Below are 24,050 nucleotides of genomic sequence, written 5' to 3' on the forward strand. Positions count from 1 at the left end.
TGGTGTGTGTGTGTCTTGTACAGTGCGCCCGCGCCATGCGCGGATGCATTTTACACACCTTCCGGCTTACACAGAAGCCGTGCAGGAAGTACAACAATGGCACCACATACACGCATCCCATTATTTCCTATGGGGCTCGAGCATAGGTAGATTTTCCCTTACACGGGGGGATCCGGAACGGATCTCCCACATAAGGAGAGGACCCACTGTATGTTTAAAAAAAATGTTTTCTACTTCTGTATATCTCAAGGATTCACCCAAGCATGCTAATAGCTCCCACTTACTTCTTGGTGAACCCATTCTACAGTCAGCCCCCAGAAACCATGGATTTAACTATCCATAGTTTGAAAATATTAAAAAAAATTAAATTTCAAAAAGCAAACTTTGATTTTGCCACTTTATATAAGAGATGCCATTGTATTTAATGGGACTTGAGCATCCACAGATATTGTTATCCATGGGGGATCTTGGAATCAAACCCCAGCAGATACCAAGAGCCCACTGTACTTCCAGTTTGGTCAACAGTCATGCATCTGAGCTCAATATTACACATGAACTATATGGTGGAATATTATAAGACAGATCAGCTTCTAGCTCCAGAAGGGAGAACTTTTGGCCTGCACAAAAAAGTTCTTCTGCCGTTTTCTCTGATTAGTGACTGAAGATAAGGGAGAATCTACAGGTTAGGAACAATTTGTGAAATTCAGTTTCTGTTTTGCAGCCCAGGAAGATGTATCAATGAGGCTTACTCATGAGTAGATGCATACTGAATTGAGGCTCAAAGCTGTTACTCTGATGTTTACTCTTCAGTAGACATACATAAAATTGAGTTCTGTATGTATGCTTCGTGGGAAATGGTGAAATTTGGAAGAATTTTACCTTGTCCCACCCACTTTGCTTTAGTAAAGAAGTGAAGAACTTTTTAAATACATTCAGCCCACTGCAGGATTACAGCCTCTGAAATCTTTCCCAAATTGGAATTTGACTCCTAACCTGAAAAGATTCTCTCCACCCATGATCTACACCAGTGATTCCCAAAGTGGGTGGTATGCCCCCCTGGGGGCAGTGGAAGGATCCAGGGGGCTGGTGAGGTAGAAAGGGGGCAGTAGGGGGTTGGTGAGAGGAAAAAGAGGGAAGCAGAGGAAGCCTTCAGTGAAAGTACTGGTGTGCAGGAAACCCAAGGGAAACCAGCGGCCTTTAGGACCATGGTGGGGATGATGATTACATTTCAGGGTCCCCAGAAAACCACCACACAGCCTTGCTGATGGTGGTGTCTCCCGCTCTTTGCCTGCCCATGTGAGTTCCCTCCCTTACTGGCATCTTTCGTTAGTAGTGGCAACTGGGAAACTTGGGTGAGGCTTGGATACAGGGCATCACTTCTGTAGCTCAGAGCAGCACCATTTTGGAACAGACTGGAGCAAGAAACTTAGAGCACACAGTGGCAGGGGAGAAGTAGGTGAAAAAAGGATCTTTCATATTTGGGATCCTGCTTAAGCTTTGTGAGCTTTGCTGGGACTTGGCTAGCAGGTTGGAGTTGCACTGCTGCTCCCACTTTCTTTCATCAAACAGACTGAGAGAAGAGATAGCAGAAGAAACAGTTTTTTGTGAGAGAGGACACTTGAAGCTATGTGGTGAAGACATGTTTCCAATAATCAAGTATCTGTGCTTGATTACTCGAAAGGGTACTTTGTCTTGGAGTGGCTCCTGTAGTTAAAATCTCTCTCTTTCCAGCCCACACACTCTCCAGTCCAGAGCATGTGGCCTCTGTAAATCCCTGTCCGGGAAAGCAGCCAAAGGGCTGATAAGGCAGCTAGTTCTCAAACAAACAAACCCCCTCCCAGCACAGCAAAGTCAGTGTAAGCTACACAGTCCTGGAGATTCACAGTAGTTCTACCAAAGGGATTACCAAGAGAATTGTCAGACGGTCCAAGGTTCAGGGCAACAGATAGACAGGTCGATAAAGCAGTCCAAGGTCAAGGTTTCCGGGTAGTCAAGACAAGAAGCCAAAGGAGCCAGAGACAGAGTCTTTCCTCTAAAAGAGTCAGATATCCACTGGCAAAGAACCACACATGCTCTAGGTGCTTAAGAAGGCAAGGAGCCGGCCTTCAGCTGTTTCTGATTACGAAGACGCTTCTGATAAAGCCTCCGAGAGCTTCGAAGGCCCTCTCTTTCTGCTCGACGCTCATTGAAGGTAGGCACACTGCCCAGATCCTCCTCCGTGTCCACAGCCTCGGCACCAGGCAAACTTGACTGCTGAATCTCTGGAGGGGCCATAGACTCTGCTCCAGCAGAACTAGGGCCAGCCTCTGGCTCCTCCGTTACAGGTTCAAGCCCCAGGGGCTCTGGCTCCTCCATTACAGGTTCAGGTCCCAGGGGCTCTAGCTCATCCTCTGAGTCCTCCAAGCCATCCTCCAGGCTGGGCATGACAATCCCCTACACTCTCACCAGCTGCACCTTGATGAAGGACTTGAGAGTCCCTTCTCTCTTGGGAGGAGATTCCTCAGCTTACTAAACAGATGAGCACTGCTTCCTACAGACAGGCATGACTAGACAATCTTGTCAAAGGAAAACCTTTACCTTTATCTTTTCTACTGCAAATTCAAAACAACCAATCTTGGTTGCTGTTCCCTTTGTACCCAGTCACCTTGGGAGCAGCAGCCAAGAAGCTTGTGCCAGGAAGCTTGCAGTTAAGGCCAACACAGATGAGAGGCTTCTTCATTGCTGGTTTGATTGGCTGCTCAGTTGTTGCTCCATTTGTGCTCTCATCCTGGAAGGAGCAACTGAGCAGCTGACTGAGTAGTGACTGAGAACCCTCTCACCCATGCCAGCCTTGCAGCAAAGGCCAGTGTAACAAGGGGTCTCTTGGCTAATCAAACAGCAACTAAGAGGCCTCTTTCCTGTGTTGGCCTTAACTGCAAGCTTCCTGGCACAAGCTTCTTGGTCACTGCTCAGCCGGCTTCTTGGTCGCTGCTCCCAAGGTGACTGGGTGCAAAGGGAGCAACAACCAAGATTGGTTGTTTTCAATTTGCAGTAGAAAAGTTAAAGGGTAAAGGTTTTCCCTTGACAAGATTGCCTAGTTATGTCTGACTGTAGGAAGCAGTGCTCATCTCTGTTACTGAGGCCCATTACAAACAGACCATATAGTACGCGTGGAGCGCGTACTAGGGTAAGGAAGGGGCGGTGCTTCCGCACCCCCCTAACCCTAGTACGTGCTCCGCGCACACAAAATGGCAGTGGCCGTTCCACATGGCCGCCGCCATCAAGGCGCACGGTTGTGACGTATTGGGGCCGCGCCACGGCGCCTATGGTGCCCTTTGCACGACCCCGGAAGGAGCTCCGTTTCGGAGTTCCTTCCTGCTTTGCGTCACTGGGCGCAGCCTTCAGATGACTGCGCCCAGCAACACAAGGCCCTCCTCCTCCCCGTCACCGCGGGGTGTCCTTGGGGCTTGAAGCCCCAAGGACACCCCTTTCCAGGCTGCGGGGAAGCGGCCTTTTGCCGCTTTCCTGCAGCCTGCAAAGCGGCGGATCGGGGCCTCAACGGCTGCCGTTGTGGCAGCTGAGGCCCCGATACACCGGGGAAAGCAGCGCCTACAGGCCGCCTCAAAGGGGCAGTCTGTAACGCACCCAAGTTGAGGGAGCCAGTATTGTCAGAGACTATTCCATGGTCATGTGGCCAGCATGATTACATGGAGAACAGTAGACCTAATGTCAAAAAAATATGCATGGGAGGTGGGGTGGTGGTGCTAGGGTTGTCACCCAAAAGAAATTATGGCAGTAGCCCAAAATTTTGTGGGGAACACTGATCTACACTCTTGAAAGCTCTTGGGCATTTCATGGGCCATTAGGTATTCACTGGTAAGGGCTTGGAGTCTATTGTACTGTGTGTGTGCACTTTGAAACCCATATGACTATCTTGCTGATCACATGAATGTTCGTGCTAAAGACATGACTTTGGCTACATTCGATAATATTCACTAGACTGGCTCATAATTCATTATCGTTTTGCATTAAACCTCCCCGCCCCACTCAGTGTTGAACTTGAACAAAAGGGAACACCTACTGTCACAGCCATTTACAGTGAATACTTTAACTAGGAAAATTAAAGCCCAGTGGGACCAATGGCTTGATTTATAAGGGTCTTGGGGGCACTTGCCAATAAATGAGAAGAATATGTATCATATTGAGCTTTCTCCCTGAAGAAGCCTGGGACAATTACCAATTCAGCAAACTCATTTTATGGCATCCTTGGGTTACAGAAAACCTTCTGGTGTTTGGCAGCCTTGCCTAGACCCCTTCTGGGCATCTGAATCACAGTTGCCTTTAATTTCCTTTCCAGTAGGGAGTAATTTGCTTTATCAGTCTGTTATTGATACTCACTTGGATGATTTAACTGTTGAGTATGGCTTAACCTGTAACTTGCAAGACATGTTTTAAATTGAACCAGTTTCCACTTACCGCTTTAACAAGTTCAAGTAATTTTTAAATTACACTGAAATTGAGTTTTTGCCACCAATTGGAATGCAGGGTGTCTGCACAGCTACTGACCCATAACCGCACACTTATTTCTCAGTAATGCTGTCTCCTAAGCTTTGATTGGCAGAGAGTTGTAATTTACATAATGGGATGTAGGGAATGTTTCCTAATACAGATGGTATTAAGTTGCCTTCACTGTGATAAGCTAAAGACTACATTGAGATGAAGAGAGTGTACTGCATAACTACTGCATTGATATATTTTAATAAGTATGTCACCATTAGAGAAACCATCTTTGCTTGACTGACTGAATCCCTGTTATGTCCATAACAAAAATGGGAGCCTTGTTTTCTTAAAGACAGATTCTTTTGTGGATGGCTTGCATCTTTCTTTTTGGTAAAGAAAGGAAGGGGAACTGCAGATAAGATATCAGGCTTGTCTCAAGATCAGTGTTGAATTGAACCTGATGTGTGCACAATCCTATGCATATTTATGTGGAAGCAAGTCTTAGTGGAACTAACTCAAAGGTAAATGCATATATGATTAGCAGTTGTAGTCTTCAAGTAAGCTTCAATGTCTATACTGAGGGTGGGGAAGGAATCAACACATCGCTTTATTTCACTGAAAGTTGCATTTTCACAGTTGTTTTTGTACATAGGAGTGATTTCTATCCTAGCTTAAGGAGCTTATCACATGAGGAAAGAAAGTGGAAATCCAGCCCAATAGTAGTGCCTTACCACATGATGTTATAGTTCTTCAGTTCTCTTCCCACGAGACACAGTCGTAAAAGCAAATATTTTTTTCTAGGTGGAAAAATCTGTTCAACAAAAGACACACTTTTCCTACCATCTCTCATGGGAAGAGAACATACAACACTGTGTGATAAGGGACAGATAAAGGTGCTAAGATAATTAAATGTATGAGGAATGACAGAAAATTAACCTGGCTAAACTAGCATCTTTTTCCTCTCTAAACTAAACTGATTTGTCCCCTCTGCTCGTTTTCCTTCACTGTCTTCTTCTACTCTTTCTGTTTAGGTAAAATTGTTTTCTACCAGGTTTGTGATTTGGTGCTGGGTTGCTTGCCTGCTTCTATACAAATCTAAAACATGAATACTGTACAATTTCACATTTTTCTTTGAGTTTTGAGTTGGGAGAGAGTAAAAAAGACCAACAATTGGATGTTCCAAAAAGATAAATCATGCACAGAGATAACATGGGAAGGCAGACCTTTTCTGATTTGGGAGCATATGGGTCTTTTTCACACCACAGAATTATAGTACCACTTTAACTGGCATGGGTGCATCCTATGAAATTCTGAGATTTGTAGTTTGGTGAAGCACTAGAGCGCTCTGCCTGAGAGTTCTCAATCACCTTCCCTAAAATGTTAGTCCCAAGATTCCATAGGATGTTGCCATGGAAGTTAAAGTGGTGTGCATGTGCTTTAACTGTGAAGTGTCAAAGAGACTGGAGTTGATTCATTAAGGCAGAAGAGACTGGTATCCTAATAGTCTAGAGGTCGTGCATACCTTCTGAATCAACATCACACAAATTTTGAGTTCCTCTAAGCTACAAGTGTAGAAAAGCTCACAGAAAAGAGAGGATATGGGGTAGATTGAATGCCAAGTCCAGAGAAAATAGGCAAGTAGCACAGATGGGTTTATAGCAGTCAACAGAGCACAAGAGAGAGCTGACAGAAATCAATAACAGCTTGAGGGCCCAATCTGAAACTCATTAATTTTAATGGAGAGAGTCCCACTTACTTTGGTAGCCCATTGGTTCAGGCCACAAGATTTTTCCTTATTAAACTATATGGCCAAACTCATAAGTCCTTTGTACTGATAGTTCATCAGTCCAACAGACACTTACAGTTTCCCAATTAACAAAAGGTCTGCAGGTTCGTGTTTCCACGATCAAACAATCCTTTTTTTAAAAAATAATAATAGACAGTGGCTTGGTTTTTTTGTGTTTTTTTTTTGTTTGTTTGTTTGTTTTTTTGTTTTGGTATGCCATGTCCATTTGATGCTGTGATACTGGAAGGTGTTCAGTTGTTTTTCTAAAGTGAGGCTGTTTAGATGCAAAAGCAAGATCACAGCTGAACATTAACAATATATATATTGTTATATAGGCCACATTTGATTTACCGTATATACTCATGTATAAGTTGGCCTCATGTATAAGTCGAGGGCAGTTTTTGAGGCCAAAATCATGGATTTTGATATGACCTGTGGATAAGTCGAGGGCATGTTACAAAAGATCTAAAGGGGGAAACAAAGCACCACTTCCCTCTCTACATCTTCCTCTTTGAACCTCTCTCAAGGGTCACAATATCAGCATGGGGAAACAAGTCTGGGTGCATACACACACACCCCTCTTTGCATCAGCATTTCCAGACTCAAGGCATGCGGGGGGGGGGGGGGGAGGACACTTGCCTTTAACCCCAGCATTTCCAGACCCAAGGCTTGCAGGGAAAAAAGGAGGACACTTTCCTTTAACCACAGCATTTCCAGACCCAAGGCTTGCAGGGAAAAAAGGAGGACACTTGCCTTTAAGCCCTGCATTTCCAGATCCAAGGCTTGCAAAAAGGGGTCTAAGCCTGGGCATGCTCCCTCTCTCTGCATCCCTCTCCCTTCCCTCAGTAGCTGCTTGTTAGCTCCAGCTGCGAGGGAGGGCTGAAGGATCACACACATGCACACACTCTCTCTCGCACGGAGAGAGGATAGGCTGCCGGCACCAGGACTCAAATGGGGGGGCTGTTTACTTGGCTACAGAGGAAGGTGGGCACTGTTTTTAATTAAATTTATCAGCAGTAGTAACCTATTGACCCTTCCATAAGTCGCTCCCTGATTTTGGAGTCCATTTTGGGGCATAAATTTCTCGACTTATAGTCGAGTATATACGGTATATGGCTTAAACATAGATGAAGAAGACACTGAAATTCTTAAAAGATTTTCTGTATTTTCACTTAGTCACTATTAATGGAGAGAAGTGATCAGTGGGGTCCCACAGGGCTCTGTTCTGGGCCCAGTGCTATTCAACATCTTTATCAATGACTTGGATGACAGAATTGGGGGCATACTTATCAAATTTGCAGATGACACCAAATTAGGAGGAGTAGCTAATACTCCAGAGGACAGGATCAAAATTCAAAATTACCTGAATAGACTAGAAAGCTGGGCCAAAGCTAACAAAATGAAATTCAATACAGGCCTGTTACAGACTGCCAAAATAAAGCTGCTTCGGGTCTCTTGTATGCTATTTAAATGATGCATGGGTCCTAAGAGTCTGGAGGTTGCGCCAAAGCCACACTCCATTCCTAAGCACTGGAGTGCAGCTTTGGTGCAGCTTCCGGATTCTTAGGATGCATGCATCATTTAAACAGCATACCTCCAAAGAGACCCGAAGCAGCTTTATTTTGGCAGTCTGTAACAGGCCACAGAGAAATTTAAGGTATTGTACTTAGGGAGGAAAAAAGAAATGCACAGATATAGGATGGGGAAAACCTGGCTGAACGAGACTACATGTGAAAGGGATCTGGGAGTCCAAGTAGACCACAAGTTGAACATGAGTCAACAGTGTGATGCGGCAGCTAAAAAGGCCAATGCAATTTTAGGTTGCATCAATAGAAGTATAGTGTCTAGATCAAGGGAAGTAATAGTGCCACTCTATTCTGCTTTGGTCAGGCCCCACCTGGAATATTGTGTCCAGTTCTGGGCCCCACAATTCAAAAAGGATGTGGAGAAACTGGAGTGTGTCCAAAGGAGGGCGACTAAAATGCTGAAGGATCTGGAAACCATTCCCTATGAGGAAAGACTTAGGGAGCTGGGGATGTTTAGCCTGGAGAAGAGAAGGTGAAGAGGTGATATGATCCTCCGGGGCGTTGACTAGGCAGGCCCAGCTGCACCAGGGCTAGCCTGAAGGAAGAGATTCCTGCCTCCATAACTGTCATCTTCCAGCCTGCGAGGGAGTGACCAGACAGTCCCACCTCCACCAGGGCTAGCCTGAAGGAAGAGACTCCTCCCTCCATAACTGCCATCCTCCAGCCTGCGAGGGAGTGACCAGGCAGGCCCAGCTCCATCAGGGCTAGCCTGAAGGAAAAGATACCTCCCTCCATAACTGCCATCCTCCAGCCTGCGAGGGAGTGGCCAGGTAGGTAAAGCTCCATCAGGGCTAGCCTGAAGGAAGACACCCCTCCCTCCATAACTGCCATCCTCCAGCCTGTGAGGGAGTGACCAGGCAGGCAGAGCTCCATCAGGGCTAGCCTGAAGGAAGAGATTCCTCCCTCCATAGCTGTCATCTTCCAGCCTGCGAGGGAGTGACCAGGCAGGCCTAGCTCCATCAGGGCTAGCCTGAAGGAAGAGACTCCTCCCTCCATAACTGCCATTCTCCGGCCTTCGAGGGAGTCATCAGGCACACCCAGCTCCATCAGGGCTAGCCTGAAGGAAGAGACTCCTCCCTCCATAACTACCATCCTCCGGCCTGCGAGGGAGTGACCAGGCAGGCCCAGCTCCACCAGGGATAGCCTGAAGAAGAAGAGCCCTCCCTCCAGTCCATCTGCCTTGGTCCAGGCCTCAGAGGGAGAGAAGAACCACTGGACCTCATCCCCTTTCCCACCACCATTCCCTTCTCCTTTTATGTCGTGTCTTTTAGATTGTAAGCCTGAGGGCAGGGAACCATCTAATTAAAAATAATAATTGTAAGCCGCTCTGATAACCCTTAGGGCTGAAGGGTGGGGTATAAATACCATCAATAACAACAATAACAATAACAACAACAACAATAATAATATGATAGCCCTGTTTAAATATTTGAAGGGATGTCATATTGAGGAGGGAACAAGCTTGTTTTTTGCTGCTCCAGAGACTAGGACCCGGAGCAATGGATGCAAGCTACAGGAAGAGATTCCACCTCAATATTAGGGGGAACGTCCTGACATTTAGGGCTGTTCAACAGTGGAATACACTCCCTTGGAGTGTAGTGGAGTCTCCTTCTTTGGAGGTCTTTAAATAGAGGCTGGATGGCCATCTGTCAGGGATGCTTTGACTGAGAGTTCCTGCATGGCAGGAGGTTGGACTTTATGGTCATTGTGGTCTCTTCCAACTCTATGATTCTATGAATGGAGGTCAAGAATAGCCCTGCTCAGGTAGTGCATACTCAAGGTCGTGGATATTGGACTGGATGGCCCTTGTGGTCTCTTCCAACTCTGTGATTCTATGATTTTATGGCGGGATACAGACCGCCCCTTTGGGGCAGCCTGCACCTGCCCCTTTCCCTGACAGATCGGGACCTGAACTGCCACAGCAGCAGCCCCGAAGGCCCCAATTTGCCGCTTTTCCAGGCCTCGGGGAAGTGGCAAAATGCCACTTCCCCGCAGTCTGGAAAGGGGTGTCCTTGGGGCTTCATGCCCCAAGGACACCCCGTCAGCGGCGGGGAAAGAGAGAAAGGGGCCTCTTTAGTATTGCTGGCACGGCCACGTAATGGCCACACCAGCGATACGCAGCGCGAAAGGAGCTCCGTTTTGGAGCTCCTTTCACCGCCACTAAAAGGGCATCACAGGCGCCCTGCAGCAGCACCAGGGTGTAACGGCCGCACCGTGCCATTTGGACACGATGCGGCCATCATGTCAAAACGGCGGCGCCCATGTAGACAGGGCACCGCCATTTTGACGTACAGAGTACGTCCTAGGGTTAGAGTGCATCTAAAAGGGATGCTCCCAGGCAACCCTAGCACGTACTCAGTACGTGCTTTTTGGCCCATCTGGAAAGGGCCTATGATACCTTGATTGAATCAGTCTGTCTATAGCGTAGAGAGCTGGTGTAGTGTGGTGTTTGAATGTTGTACCACGACTTTAGAGGCTAGGGTTCAATTCTCAGCTCAGCCATGTAAACTCAGTGGGTGACCCTGGGCAAGTTACATTCTCTCAGCGTCAAAGGAAGGCAATGGCAAACTTCCTCTGAAGAGCTATGCCCAGAAAGCCCCATTATAGGGTTGCCAATACTGTGACCTTAATGATTCAGACTTTGCTGTTAAATAATACATCTTAATACTTGAGGATCAAGTTCTTTCATATTACCTTTCCAAAACCTCATCCTCTTTCAGAGGTTAAGAATAGGAGGTCATAGTATCACCATATGGCAAGGCCAACTTGACTGCAAATAACAACAACCACAACTGTTTAGATGAAATGTAGCAGTATACAATGGTACAGTAGAATGGTGTCCTTATATAATGTGACAAAATCAAGATTTGCTTTTTGGATTGATTGTACCTAGCCCAGCCAGCTTTACAGTATCTGAGTGAAATGAGATGAGAAAATATGGCTGAGAGACAGTGATTTGTCCAAGCCTGCAGCCTGGCTGGCTGTGAAGTTAAACTAAGGATTCTCATTTCCAGATTGACCACCCTTAATCAAGCTGAAATTTTGCTTCCATTTTCTATGACCTGCTAGTCTTTTTCATCAACACATAAGATTGTCTGGACTGAATGAATGGACAAGGAAGTTACCTTATCTTGTAATCACTGGGCTGATGAGACAAAGTGCCATTTGTAAAGAAGTTAACCACTTAGCATTAGTTTGACCCCTGTAAAGTATATGTGCAAGCTTTGCAATTCCCAAGATGGTGGTGCTTATAATACTTCATAATCAGAAATTGGGAGGAGGAATGTGAGGGGGAAGTGGAATTAGTTTCCTAGCAAGGGAAAACATTAAAATGTGTGTTTTCAAATGATGAAGCCTGACCTTGCTCTGCCAGAGGGCTCAAGATGACAAATCATCTAATCAGCCAGGTTATCCAGTCATGACCATGCTGAAAATGAAGGCTTCTTCTTTGGCTAATGACGGAACATGGATGCCTGTTAACCATAGATATAATAGACAGATCCTCTTATGCTCACACCAACACATGGTATCTTCATTTACTTTCACCCTCTTCCTGGAAGCACATAAGCACAGAGAAATCTGATAAATCCCCTCTAGGGCCCTGCTATTTGTCTTTCCACAGCTTTGTTTTTATGGATAATCCAGGGTGGATTCCTATCTCTTAGAATGCCAAATCTTTCCTCATAGGATCCATGAAATAGAAGCATCTGATATTAATTTACTTTTTAAAATCATTTTATTTGCTGAATGGTTTGAAAGGAAGCAGATCAACCTTGTAAATATTGGATTTTTCATTTGATTAAAAGTCAGTAAATCAGGACCTCAGTACTTCTCTGCTTAGGCTACAGCTCCATTTTTCTGGTGCATGGCAGCCAGGTTTGAAGTTGCTCATACTTCACTGGGTTTCCTCTGTAAGGTAAATGAACCACTGCTTACGGTGTGCAAGAGGCACTATGAGACTGGAAACAACCAATTTTTCCCAAGGTTATTGTCTTCCTCTAACCGTTCTTCCCCCCCACACACACACACACACAGAGTGAGAGGTGAAGCACACATGCACTAAGAGTCTGTGTTCTTTGGGTCACACCTCAGTGGCCATGGCAGTATAATTATGAATAAATTAGTTATCCATTCGTGGTTTGGGTCAATATCAGTGTGCATGTGTGTTCTACCTTTTTCTCCCTAAATGAAGTCCAAATGAGTTTGTCAAAATCTCTTCCATTGAAAATCAATTCTAAAAACAAAAATCTCAAAATGTTAACAATGTCAGCAATCAGTAAGACCATCATAAAAAGAATAAGCTATGAGAATATGACTTTTCAGTCCTGAGGGCCACATGCAGTCTCAAATGCACATGAAAGAACATACACATACACATATATCTAGTGATCCCTTGGAAGGATAGAAGTGGAAACTTCTCCCATCCCTCAGCAACACTTGCTTTCTCTTCTTCCTGTATTCTTTATTTATTTTCCTCTAATTTATTCCGTTTACATCCATTACTTTTGATTTCCATTACTTTTTCTTTCCCACAAACACCTCTTCTCTCTTCCACTTTTATCATCTCGGCAACCAAATGAATATTTTGCTTTTGTACTTGCTTTTGAAGTTGTGGAAGAGTCACAGAGCCCTTTGAGAATATGAGAACAGTGCTTCTTAAGCTATCTGATAAGAGAAACTGGCAATTAAGTTTTCCCAATTTACCATTTGCTACAATTGTATTTTTCTTTCCTGGAAACTCACCAGGGAACCAGGAAGTCATGGCTCATGGACTACCAGTAGCCCATGGATCCACACTCTAGGTAGCACTGTGAAAAAGATGCTCTGGCTCCTGCATTCAGAGGGCGAGCCCCTTGGAAAGGCTGCTTGAGTATCCTCAGAAGAAAAATTGTCCACAGTGGAAATGACCAACACCTTGTCAGCAGTAAAGCTGGCCTTGATGAAAGAAATCAAGTGGTTGCTGAGAAGGCTGAAAACTGAGAACAGTATGACTGCTGTGACCATAAGTGCAATGATAAATTAATAGGTACTGCAAGGAAGTGGCAGTGGCAAGGAAAGTCACATGTGGGATGGGGGGGAGCAGAAGCTCAGATAAGATTGCTGCAGGTCCAGCCCCACAGATTTAAACCATAGATTTGGTAAAACAAGTTTATGGTTTCCTGTTAAAATCCTGGAGATCTGGGACACACCTGTCTCGTGAGATAGTTCTAAATTTTGAAAACATAATTAAAAGAGCTCATCAGCCAGTCTTTACCATCTTTTCATCTGAATGCAATCTAGAGCAAGTTGGCTGATCTCAAAATAAATAGATGTTCATAACGTTTTCATCACACATACTTATGAAAAATGCATTTCATACTGCCTTTTGGCCCAGAGTGGTTTATAGCAATTAACATCTCAATACAGTTAAAACTGGAAAGCATTAAAAAGAAAAGGGGATGAGAATTTATAGCAAGTGGCAACATGTATATATATTTTTAAAGAATCCTAAAACAGCTGCTTCATTGAGATCAGAGGACTCCATCCATTTATCCATTTATTTATTTATTTGTACACAGGCATGCAGGCACCCCCCCCCCCCAGAAAGAATAAGATAGGCTGTAGTATGAGATTAAATCTCAGTGCATCCTGAGTTTTTGCCTTCCTGCCCACAAATACTTTTGTACATTACCTTGATTCATTGAATCTCTCTCTTGCTCTCACACACACAGGGTCCTGAAATGCCACATTCTGTGACCAGGTGCCCAGTCTGATGCTAGATTGGTGCAATTATCTAGTTTTGGTTGAATATGGTATTATCTTGAGAAATAGTCTTTACCAGGACAATGAGGAACCAAAGCTTTGACTACTAGGAATTGTCTGTGCTTGTGGATCATGTTTGTAACTTGAATTCATTGGTTAATTTTGTCTTATTCACTAGTCTAGACCTTGCAGAGTATGTTGCAGTAGAGGTGTGAACACAAACTGTTCACCTGTTAATTCCCAAACAAGGCCTCAGTCACTGGAGAACAATGCACTAGTTAGTGAGCCCCTTGGTGAATTGAGCATTGAAATTTGTTTGCATTGCCCTGGGTGCTCAACCAAGTACTTGAAAATGGCAGGGATCAAAACAACACAGCTGGCCAACAGCCAATTTTATATCATGCATCTTAACTTGAAAAGTAAACATAGATCAAGACAGTGACTGGGTACATAATAGCTCAGTGGAAACTGACCATCTAGTGCCAGACTGTAAGAAAGACTCAAAAGTACTTTAAAATGAAAAATTGGGGGGGGGGGGGGGGAGTGCACGTATCAAATGCTGCTTGTCCACCCCTTTGAAAATCAACTTCTTTGTAGTACCATCCCTGGAGGTAAACACCCACTTCAGTGACTGAGCTGCAGTGTAGGGAACACTTGGCTGGCAGGGCATACAAACAGACACTTCGTGCCAATGGTAGGGAGGATGTGGAGCTATTTTAGTTCCATTTGCAGTCACTCTGGCAACTGTGTAGGAACAGCATTTTAGGTAGCTTTCCACTTCAGGAGTGGAAATGGTGTTACAGCCTGGGGGAAGGCTATGGGAGGTGAGCTCCTGTTTTAGGTTTCCTCAGGAGGCATTCCCCCCTGTGACTGAAGAAGGGAAAACTCCATGCCAAGCAGCATGCAGAGTCTGCAAAGAAGAACAGGGAGAACAGCTAAGAGAGTCTGGATTGGCTGCTTGTGACATCACCAAGCAGTCCTGCCATTGGTCTCGCATCAGTTTGTGTGAGTGTTGGCTGTTCCCTTTTGGTTTTGCAGTGCTGACAAATACAAGTATGATTACAGGAAAGGCCCAATGGCAAACCTGATTAGCTTTCTGTGGTAATAAATAATGCCAATTATTCCACAGGGGAGGGAGAACAGTGAGAGGAATTTCCCTCTGGTAATGAGGAGCAGGCTTCTCTTTTCATCTTATTTTTATTTGGGTTACGAGAGGTTATTAGGTGGCAGACTTGGAGGGGGCGATACAGGATTTTGCATGAATATTGATAAATACTAAAGCCTCTTCTCTTTCCATTGCCTGAGGCCACGTCTGCTGGGATAAGCAGCCAGGGCTCACAATTCTGTCTCTATGTGTTTCTGTGGGGGCAAGTGAACAAGAAGGGATTTGTCTGCATCCTCCCGAGTGATAAAAGAACACTGGTTTAAAAGCTGTATGTCAAGACACCAGAGTAGTGGATCAAAAGGAACTAAGCAGGATTCTTCAGGTCATAACATCATGTAAAATACCACTGGATACAAATAATTGTGCCTGCATGTTGTTTCTGACTAATGGTGACCGATAGGCGAATTTATTGCAGGGTTTTCTTCACAAGATGTGGTTGTCTTTGTCTTTCTCTGAGGCTGAGAGAATGTGGCTTTCCCAGTCACCCAGTGGGTTTCCATGCCCCAGCAGGGATTCGAACCTTGGTCACTAGGGTCCTAGTCCAACACTCAGACTACTGCCTCATACTGGTTGTCCACATATACCTTTTAGTTAAGGATAATTCAGACATTTGGGACCTAGAAGCATCACATTAGAAGTAGATTCCCAGGGTGTTAAACCCTTTTCTGAGAATGATGAAGGCTGGTTAAATTAAGATCCAGTCTTCTTTGACAATGGAACATGGTGGCTCAAGAGTTAATACACTGACTCTGTTGATCGCCAGATCGGCAGGTTGGCAGTTCAAGGCCCAGGTGCCACATGATGGAGTGAGCTCCCATCACTATTTCCAGCTTCTGCCAAACTAGCAATTCAAAAGCATGCAAATGCAAGTAGATAAATAGGTACCACTTCACTGGGAAGGTAATAGCATTCAATGCAGTCATGCTGGCCACATGACCAACAGAGTAGTCTCTGACAAAGCCGACTCTTTGGCTTGGTAATGGTTATGAGCACCACCCCCTACAGTCAGAGACAACTCGACAACCTTGCTAGAGGGGAATACCTTTACCTTTTACTTCTTTGACAGAGTTCACAAATGGAAGCACTGAATCTTTTGGGTCTCTCTGAAACTAGTTTTATCAAACTGAAGGAAACAGGCAGTATATATACTTAATAGCTAAAAATTTTACTGATTAAATTTAAAGGTATATTCAAACATAGGGAAACAGAGAGAGAAAGACTACTTCCTGACAGTAAGAGCTGTTTGACGGTGGATCACACTCCACTGGAGCGTGGTGGAGTCTCCTTCTTTGGAGGTCTTTAAACAGAGAGTGGATGACCATCTGTCAGGTATGCTTTGATTGTGGGTTCCTGCATGGCAGGGGATTGGAGAGAATGACCCATGTAGACTCTTCGAACTCAGTAGTTGGAAGTTCTGTGTAGTTCCTGATCATGCAGAATAATACTCCAAAAGAAATCCATGAGTGTGTCATGCAAATATTGAGTGACAAATGCCCATCATAGACAATTGTGAAGAAGTCTGCCAATGTTTAGCATGGAGATTTTGAGAGCATAGATGTAGCAGGGTCTGGGAAACTTTAACAGTGTCAATTCCTAAAATTGTTGAGCATGTTCATGACCTGATTTTGGCAGATTGGTGGATCTCATCTAAAGCAATTGCTTAGACAGTAGAGATGTTCTAGAAATGTATTAGCATTATAATGCATAGTTGGTTCTGCAGAAGCTGTCAGCTAGGAAGGTGCCAAAATGTATGAATGCTGACCAGAAACGAATTGAGTGGATACCTCCAGGTTGATTTTGCAGCATTTTGAGCAATCTAGTGATAAGTTTTTGGAACAACCTGCCAGTGTTGGTGAAACATAGCTGCATCTGCACTGCAGAAGAAATACAGTTTGATATCACTTTAACTGTCATGGCTTAGTGCTATCAGTTTCTGGTATTTGTAGATTTGTGAGATATTTTGCTGTCCCTGTCAGAGCATTCTAGTGCCACAACAAACTACAAATCCCAGGATCCCATAGCACTGAGCCATGGCAATTAAAGTTATGTGATACTGCATTATTTCTACAGTGCAGATAAAGCCATGGTTACATCACTATCATCTGGGTACCAAACAATAGTTCTTGTAGTGGTGGCACTTGGGTTCTCCACAGTTAAAGAAATTCAAGACTCAAAGATCAGAGGGAAAGGTCGTGGCCACATTTTCTGGGATAAAGAAGGTATTTTGATGACTATCTTTCAGAAGCACCAAACAACAGAGCAGAATACTACTTTAACGTGCTATGCCAGTTAGATGAGGTTTTGAAGGAAAAGTGATGAAGGAAGCTGTGGAAAGTGTTTTCTCTTTGCAGAACAACACACCTGCTCACAGGGCTGGCAAGAAGATGGATGTTTTGAGCAATTTGGGGTATGCGTACATAGACCATCTTCCCTTTCTTACCAGATCCTGCTCCATGTTATGATTTCTTGTTTCCCAACTTTTAAAAAAGTTTGAAATGACTTTTTCAAATGATCCAGAGGTGACAAAAGCAGAAAAATAATATTTCAGTGGCCAGACGTCAGCTTTTTATTAACGATAAAAGAAACTTGAGAAATGATGTGCCAAGTGCACTGAAGTTTGGGCTGAATATGTGAAATAGCATGTAAGTTTAATGTGTCTAGGTCATTCCCTTCTTGGTTGGGCCAAGAACTTTTCAGCACCCCTTCATATATGCTAGGTTTCACCAGCATAGATGTTTGCTTGAATCACCTTATTCAACTGACAGAAGGCACTGGGTACTGCCAAGAAATTGGTTAATCAGTCAATAAATAAAATAAATGCATAGTGGGGGTAGAAGAGACTTCTTCTCCTTTTAAGACTTCTGTGTGACTCCTGAAGAGTTTGAGCCAGTGTGGTATAGGGATTTGATTTTTAGATTATTACTTTGGAGACCAGGGTACAAATGCCCTCTGAGCCATGGAAACCCACTTGTGTGACCTCGGGCCAGTCCCACTCTCTCAGTCCCAGAGGGAAGCAAAGACAAAACTCCTTTGAATAACTTTGCCAAAAAATCCTGTGATAGGTTCACCTTAGGGTTGCTATAAATCAGAAACTGAAGGCACATAATAAGAACAACAACAACTTGTAGGGTTAATTAAAGAAGACCTATTGTCATTGGTCCATAACACACTGCAGTACAGTGTTGACAGGACTAGATCAATCATTCGTTTTTTTAAAAAAAACTTATTCCGATTTTTTTTTTTTAAATTGCAACACTGCAGGAGTTCTCTCTTTTCATGCACTTGTGCAGTTGGATTATATACTGTAATCTGTGTGCGTCACATGGGGGAAAATCTATCTGGACTGTGCCGCTCTTCTGTGATTTGTGATCAGCAATTCTCATGATAACATACGACATTCTCTGCCCCAGACCTTTCAAGTATGCCTATCCTCATACATACAAATACCCTTTGAAAGCCATCCTTCTTTCAGGATGCTTAAATTTGCAGTTTGCTTCACCATCTGCAGAAAAGATCTGGACATTACTAACTACTACTCTAAATGGGACTAGATAGGACAGGCTTTCTGATGTTTTATCTCTTTTTCATCTTCCCTCTTGGCATATGTTTCTCTGAATGAAGCACTTTTCCTTGCTTGTAGAGCCAGCATGGTGTAGTGGTTTGAATGCTGGACTATGACTTTGGTTCCCAGCTTGGCCATGAAACCCACTAGGTGACCTTGGGCAAGTCATATACCCTCAGCTTCAAGGAAAGGCAGTGGCAAACCTCCTCTGAACAAATCTTACCAAGAAAACCCCATGATAGAATTGTGTTAGGGTCACCATAAGTCGGAAATAACTTGAAGGCACACAACAACAATAACAGCAACAAAGGACAGGGTTTCTTGTGTTTTGTCTCTCTCTTTCATCTTTCCTCTTGGCATATGTGTCTCTGTATGAAGCGCTTTTCCTTGCTTGTTCACCAAAGCCGCTGCCTTATTTAATCCTTCTTTCCAGCTGATGTGGAGAAAGCCTCTGGGGTATTTCAGCATCTAGAACAATGAAAGGGTATTGTGTCCTCTGTTCACCTTCCGAGGGAGGAGGTGACACCAATCATGTAAGACAGGAATCCAGAGTGTAACCAATTGAAGTTCATTTCCCTTGCAACTAGCACACATTGTAGGGTTTTGTTTCTGTTTTCTCTTATTTTGGCACAGGGAGGGTTTTTTTTTGTTTGTTTGTTTGTTTTTGCATATAAATTAGATCATCCAGGCTGTTGAACTCTTTCAGAAATCGTAGCTTCTAGCATCCACTGCTCCACCTGTTTCCTTCATGCCCCCTCACACTTTCTGCTCAGGTTTTAATAAGTGGAGTTTGAGGGCAGTGTTGATGCTGTATAGGTATCTTGCATCAAGCTGGACTTATCTTGGGTCATGTCTTTGTTGCTTGTTTATTGTAGGTAACCTGAAGCACCAGCATTACCCATCTGAACTGTGCCACCTTCAGTGACAGTATCTGGAAATCAGTATATTTACAATGTTGCCATGCTGAAAATAGTTCCAAAGTGTTCGTCTTTAGAAATGGCAGAAATGCCATAAATCTGACAACAAAATTGTGCTCTGAAAATCTGTTGTGCTCTTGTGATCTCTGTTATCCATTGCCATATTTACAAAATCAAGAGTTTTAAAAGGAATTGTTTTTCCTTTGTTATTCTTTTGCTCACATTTACAATTACTAGTTTTATCTCAGGAATCTTCCAGAGGAATAACAATGGATAAAATTATTAATAGATTTTATAAACACTTACTAAAATGCAGTTTCCGCATGAAATGGATGAGTCAAACACTGCAGGAGTTCAGAAATTTTCTTCAGGGATGACTAATTCCTATCATTAGGATGGAACTCAGCTACATTTTTGTAAGGTTTTCACATCAGCTTCATTAGCCAGTATGGGATAGCTTAGATACTGGATGGCTCCCAGAAGACATAGGGGAAAAAATAATTGGAGGTGTGTGTGTGTGTGTGTGTTTAGCTCTTTCCAAGATATGCAGAACCTGGTTGAAACTAGGTAGAAATCACACTTAGAAATTCAGGTGTATTTTGACCATCATACCATCCGAATCAAAAAGGTAATTTCAATTCTGCTCATTACCATAACTCTACTTTAACATACTATAGTTGGGATCAGTGAAGAGCTATCACACGACTAGCCCATGGCCTGCTGAATGACCTGCTAGGATTAATGGAATGAATTCACTCATTTCCATAGATGGAAAGTGAAACTAGCAGAAAGCAAGAAACCCAATAACTTTTAGATGATTCTGAAGCAGCAGTGATCAGACACATAGTCATTCCTCAGAACGAAAGGCTGACTAGTGGATAATCAGGACTGCAAATATTTTAATGGTACGAGTGACTGCATATACTGTACCCTGAAGGGAAAAGGGCACCAATAATTGGAATATCTTTTTTTTTCCCCAGCTAGCTTTCACCAGTCTGCCTGGGTATGGTTCTAACCCTCGAGTAGTCTGGACATTATGATGTTCTTCAAAAACTCTTTCTGTATCAATAAGAATGGTGGTAACCTGTAACATTTTCAGTTTATATTGGGCTATCCCTGACTATTGACCATGCTGGCTAGGTTTGTGGGAGTTACAGTCAAACAATATATGGAGTATCATAGAATCACCATTCCTGAATGGGAGCAACTGAAATTGCTTCAGATCAATAAGCTGATACAGTGGACCCTTGTTATACACTGGGGTTTGGTTCCAAGATCCCCGTGTATAACAAAACCCATGGATGCTCAAGTCCCATTAAATATAGCAAACATAGCAAAATGGAATATCAAGGTTTGATATTTGAAATTTATACTTTTTTGGAACATTTTCAAACCATGGGTGCTTGAATCTGTGCATAAAAAAATCTGTGTATAAGAAGGGCTGACCATAGTATCCATATCCTGGAGGCTTAACCTTTGTGTTTAAAAGTACTTTCTTCAGTAGTTCAAAGCAAGAAGAAATGTGTCATAATTAGCTTATTTTCCTTCAAAGCCAATGAGACCAAAAGAAAGATGTTATAAAAGAACCAAGCCCCATGTGTTGGCTACAATGGACATGAGAAGGGGTAACTGTTCTCTGTCTTAAACCATGATCTGGTCCTGTCTTTACAGCCACAGGGATTTAAAACCAGAAAACCTATTGCTGGATGAAAAGAATAATATCCGGATAGCAGACTTCGGGATGGCATCACTGCAAGTTGGCGATAGTTTGCTTGAAACAAGTTGTGGGTAAGTTGCAATGAAGTCATTAAACAGTGATGGTGAGCCAGTCCGTGAGAACATCTCTAGATGCAGAAGCAGTAAGCCACTGGAGGAACAGTTGCTAGGGAGAGTTGCTCAGAAGCTTCTGCTTGCTACTTTGGGAAGAACTACACTCACGGTAACCAGATATCCTCCTTTTCATGGACATGACCTACATTTCAGCCTTCTCTCTGGGAAGAATTCCAAAATGTCCTCCATTCTGAGCATGACTAAGAAGCCCATTGAGTAACACCACATTTGCTGTTCACCGTTAAGAAATCTGTCTACTTGGTAGCCTATCCTCACTGCAGATAGGGGTATAAAATGGATCCTTTTCTAGATCTTTTTTCCTAGGAGCAGCAGCAGACAAGACTTGCCCCCAGAGCTTGGGGCATGTTTCTTGGCAGTAAGAGCAACAGCAAATGCATTAGGCAATGGGCTATTTGAGGCAGAAATATAATCCCTCTAAAGATACTTTTCAAGGCTCCTCTCATATGTAGCGGAAACAGGCTGCCAAGCAGGCCTCAGGAAGCCCATTGAATGACACATTTGATGTCCTTTTTCCATCTAAGGAACAAATGAACCCAAAGCTCTGGGAACAAGTCTTGTCTGTTGCTGCTCCTAGGAAAAGGAGTACTTTAGATGGATCCATTTTACCCTCCTATTTGCATTGAGGGTGGGATAATAAAATATAATAAAATAAAAATAATGGAAGGATAATAATATATGTAATATAGCTGTAAGTAAACCATATAAAATGAATTTATATTAGCATTTTTAGCTTTCATTTTGTATTATCCTACTTTTTTAATATCCTACATTTTGTGGTGCCTTGTCTTCCTTTGCAGTTACGACATCCGGTCTCCCTGATTATACTGAATCAGGCCGATTGTTGGCCAGATCCACCTGGGCTCTTCTGATAACCAAGTGTGTCTCTTTAGTTTTGTCTAGTCTTTTGCCTTTCGAGGGAGAAACTTTGTCCCTCATTTCTAACCTTGAATTGTAAAGTTTAACTCAAGAGTGGGCTACTCAATGGGAGGGAGGTGGCTCATGTTTCCAGCCCTTATGGGCCATCTCCTACCACAAAGCCCCAAAATACGTTGTTTTCCATCCTTCTCGCTTTTAAAATGGTATCAGGAAGTGGTATTACACTAAGTTATGTCCCCATTTCAAAGGGAAAACAGAGAGAAAATAAGTTATTTTGTAGGGAGTGGGGTGTTTGCTTCAGTTGGGGAGGGTGTTTTGTGTTTTATATAATGGGGATGGCTGTGACTTTGAGGTGATTGTGGTCTGAAAATTATGATTTTTAAAAAGAAGATTGTGGTGGTTGGCTTCAGAGGCAGTGCTTTCTCCACCTTTGGTTTAATGACTTAATCCTGTTTTAAGGGGGGGGGGGGATTTGGGACATAAATTTGTAAATGTGGATTTTAACATGTTGTAGCCGCTTTGATTGTCTTGTCACAGAAAGCGGGATATAAATAAAAGTTTTGTTTTATTTATTTATTAATTACTTTGGTTTGATGACTTATGCAGTAAGGGGGATTCTCCAATGACCTCCTACTGAGTGTGGTATGTGTACTAAGGCCCGGAACAGATGGGCCTTTGAGGCGCCCTCATCACGTGAGAGGGTTGCCTGGTGGGTGGAGCACCCACACGCCCAGCAGCCCTCGCACGTGATGAGAGCACCGCAACTGTGGCACGCCCACCAGACGCAGTGCGTAACGGTGGCATTGCAGCTGCGCCGCTTCCAGATGGGGCAGCACAGCTGCAATGTCATTGCGATGTCTCTTGCGCTTTGCGGTGTCGCAAAGAGGAGCCACTTCTGGGTGCTCCTTTTTTGCTCCACAGGAGCGCCGCACAATTTGGTTGCTGCAGCGCTCCTGTGGAGCAAAAAGAGGCACCAGGGAGGCACCTCTTTCTGGCAGTGTGTACCCCACCCAAGTTACTCTTTCCTCTTATGTTATCCATGCCTCATGTATGCAAGAAAAGACTTGCAATGTTTAGTGGTTGGGGTTCTGAAACTCCTCAGTTTTGTACAATAACCATGCTATTTTTTAAAAAATTCAAAGAATAAACATAATGTTTTTAAGCTTGACTGGGGTTTGTGGGTTTGTTATATTTTGTTTCTTTTATGGAAGAGACTTGTAGAGAGGTTTTGACTGAGATCACTCTGCTTTGCAGAGTTCCACTCACAGTGGGAAAGAGTAGTGTGCAGTAAATAAAGGAAACTGCCTACGCAAGCTTACATAAGGGCTCTTTAAAACCAACAGCCATCCAAAATAAGCAAAGGTTTATTTTCCCTTTCAGTAAAACCTGTGATTTTGTACTGTATGTATACAATGAACTGCATTTCAAATATAATCTTTTCTTTCTGTGGACTGTCCTTCTTTGATCTTCTAAATATCCTCATCCAAAACATCTAAAAATAGAAACTAGAACTGCTAAATATGCTTTTTAAAATCCCACAAAATTGTAACAGTGAGGTTTTCCCTTGTGTTTAGACTACTATGGAGATTCAATTGCAGGTTTCCCCAAGGAGTTTAACTTGCTGTTTACAGAAACTCTTGTATGCTGCCACCACCTACTGGTAGGAACAAGAAGCAACTTTAATGACAACTACTGTCACCCATTCTAAGCATCACTTTCCAAGGAAAGTGCATTGAATGGTGGGCTGTAAGGAATATTGTAGACATCTTGCTACATATCAAAACACTTAAAGATTTGTAATTATCAGTACTTTGTTTCCCTTAACTGCAGACCAATAGATTGAAAGAAAGCCTGAGAAAAGGCAGAGGAAGGAGAGTTTACAGGATCCAAATTTCTGTGATGGTGTTGCCTCATATATGCCTGAAGCATCCATCCATAATAAATCCATAATAAATCATCCTTAACGAATAATCCTTCCCCACATCCATCTCCATCTTTCTTTCTTTCTCCTTCCTCCCTCCCTCCCTCCCTCCCTCTCTTCCTTTCTCTCATTTAACACCTGTCAACTAACCCTGTGAGTTATCAA

The 24,050-nt window shown here is 43.4% G+C and overlaps 1 protein-coding gene across 20 annotated transcripts in view; it reads left to right on the plus strand.

Annotated features, from left to right (window-relative positions):
* The window catches only part of BRSK2 (BR serine/threonine kinase 2), a 535,565-nt gene that overhangs the window by 406,766 nt on the left and 104,749 nt on the right, over positions 1-24,050 (plus strand). For all 20 annotated transcript variants that reach the window (XM_089520942.1, XM_089520948.1, XM_089520947.1 and 17 more), the window contains exon 5: positions 20,909-21,025. In XM_089520942.1, coding sequence (XP_089377068.1) covers positions 20,909-21,025 — 117 coding nt within the window. The remainder of the gene's footprint in view (positions 1-20,908; positions 21,026-24,050) is intronic.

This window comes from Sceloporus occidentalis, unplaced genomic scaffold (assembly GCF_023333645.1).
Source record: "Sceloporus occidentalis isolate IW3139 unplaced genomic scaffold, rSceOcc1.0.p SCAF_4, whole genome shotgun sequence".
NCBI lineage: Eukaryota > Metazoa > Chordata > Lepidosauria > Squamata > Phrynosomatidae > Sceloporus > Sceloporus occidentalis.